The sequence below is a fragment of the Morone saxatilis genome, unplaced genomic scaffold, assembly GCF_004916995.1.
Source record: "Morone saxatilis isolate NCDOM2014 unplaced genomic scaffold, NCSU_SB_2.0 Contig12, whole genome shotgun sequence".
NCBI lineage: Eukaryota > Metazoa > Chordata > Actinopteri > Moronidae > Morone > Morone saxatilis.
In genome coordinates this window covers 5,882,527-5,884,616 of record NW_023339674.1, presented here as the reverse complement: position 1 = coordinate 5,884,616, position 2,090 = coordinate 5,882,527, and the positions used below count along the sequence as shown (strand labels likewise).

At 40.1% G+C, this 2,090-nt stretch overlaps 1 protein-coding gene across 1 annotated transcript in view; it reads right to left on the bottom strand.

Annotated features, from left to right (window-relative positions):
• The window catches only part of znhit6 (zinc finger HIT-type containing 6), a 32,918-nt gene extending 32,189 nt beyond the window's left edge, over positions 1-729 (bottom strand). Inside the window, exons 1-2 of the mRNA XM_035653596.1 lie at positions 529-729; positions 104-169 (exon numbers count right to left, since the gene is read on the bottom strand). Coding sequence (XP_035509489.1) covers positions 104-169; positions 529-644 — 182 coding nt within the window. The 5' untranslated portion in view covers positions 645-729. The remainder of the gene's footprint in view (positions 1-103; positions 170-528) is intronic.
• Between the last annotated feature and the right edge of the window lie 1,361 nt (positions 730-2,090).

The window sequence follows — 2,090 nt, the reverse complement described above, 5'->3', positions numbered from 1 at the left end:
TATCTTATCTTATCTTATGTTTGTATCCCTTCATCCATGTTGTGTTTAATGGGCTGCTTGTTTGACAGTAAAAGAACATGCATTACTTGTACAATAATCTCACCTGCAAGAATGTGCAAGACAGGCAGGACACCTGTACTTGGCCTCCTCCGATCCACACACACCACAACTGCAGGACAGACAACAAACGTTTTACAGTTTTCAATCTGATGAAAAAGGGACAAAAAAAAAGTGCAACAACTTCACAGAAAAACGGTACAACTTGTACACAGACATTCAGCAGTGAGGACAATCACGAGTTTAGGTGATATAACTTAGAAACAAGAGCTAAAAGGATGAGGATAGACAGACAATGAGAGCTTATAAGGTATATCTTATATCTTCTTCTTAGCGCACAACAACACCAGCGTTAATATGTGCTATATTAATATCTACTACCTTTACATCTGGTCTACAATAGTTAAACGTGTGCTCGTGTAAGCAACCATGAAGCTGTTAGCTACGTTAGCTGTCTGTTAAAACATTTACTCGGAGAGAGAAATCTTCCTTTTGGTCCCCTTCGGCTCTTCTTCCGGACTGTCGTTGTCCACTTGGCTGTCCACAGTGGACATTATGTCCGTTGTTGGTTCAGGTACAGAGCACATTACAGGAGGACAGGAGACACACGTTGGACACAACCAAAACAAACCCTCTTCCGCCGGTGGCCGCTTTCAGCCTCCAGCACACGTGGTGATGAGTTCCGGTGGGAAACCTGCTCTTTGGCGCCTCCCAGCGTTACAGGACCGGAACTACAAAGTCCTCCAGTGGCGTCTTAATGAGATACTACATTAAAATAATGCATACCGAACTGACAAGAAGGCAGTCGACAAATAGTGGTCTTTTTCTCGTGTTTTTAGAGTAACGTGTTTTTACCGACACGTGAAGAGTTGTTATAATGTCATATTTCTTAAAGGGAGTTTGGTGCAGGGAGCTTTTAGTGGAATTCACACTGATAATGTGTATAATTACTACACAAACATGAGGTAACTGTTAAAGTATGATAAGGTTGTCTGACATTGACTGCTGTAGTTATTGGTTTGATAAATGGTTTAATGATGTGTGTATTGATTACTACGGAGCCCCCCTGGTGACATTGGATTAAAAAACAAACTGCGTGGCTACCCTTTATTCCTACATTAAAATAAAATGAAATTAATTCAAACTTGTCCATGTTATCAACAGTCTCTGCATGAAAATGACTGCAATAATTATCTCGTGGCCACGCATTATTTTTTTTTTAATCAAATGTCACCGGGGGGCTCCATAGATTACTGACAAAAATATACTAAAAAAGTAAACAGAGCACAGACAGTGCAGAGCTTCTCTGTGAATGTTCTTGTTGGACAGTAACTACAAACTCTCCTTATATGCCCAGCTGCAGATTGTTTTTAAAACCCTCATGCAGCTGTAAGTGTATGCAGTCATGATCTGCACCAGACTTGAGGTGTTTATTTGCAAGTCTGGTTGCTCACCATCTAATGCTTATGTAAAATGAGATTATTGTGTTGGGGGTGGGTGGTGGGAGTCCTAGCAGATTGACATCCACTTGTGTGCATGTGAGAGAGAGAGAGCATGTGCAAGTGCCATTTGATCAGCAGTTTCTAAAACTCTTAGTTACTTGCTTCCATCTGCAGTTTAAATAGGGAATCTGTGTTAGAGGGGTTAGCACAAGAGTAGCATCCAGCCATGTGTGAAATACTCACACTTCACATCATATGGTTGCCCTCACTATGTTGATTTTGCACTGTACCAAAGTAAGATGACAACTTTCCTGGATTTGGACAATGAGGCCTAAATATATCTTAAATGTTCATCTGAAATGTGGTCTTTAGTGTGTAAGCAGTTGGGGTTAAAGTCCTACTGTAGCTCTAGGGCACCTCACAGGTTTAAATGAGGTTTAGACCATCATTAGTCTAAAATAGATTTTTCAGTATGACATAATTTATATGTATAACTATATATAGCTAATACTAACACTGGATAAACATGACTTATAACTGGAAAGAGCCAGGGGTATACAAGTTTATGGATCTGTATCCAGAGCTGTATAT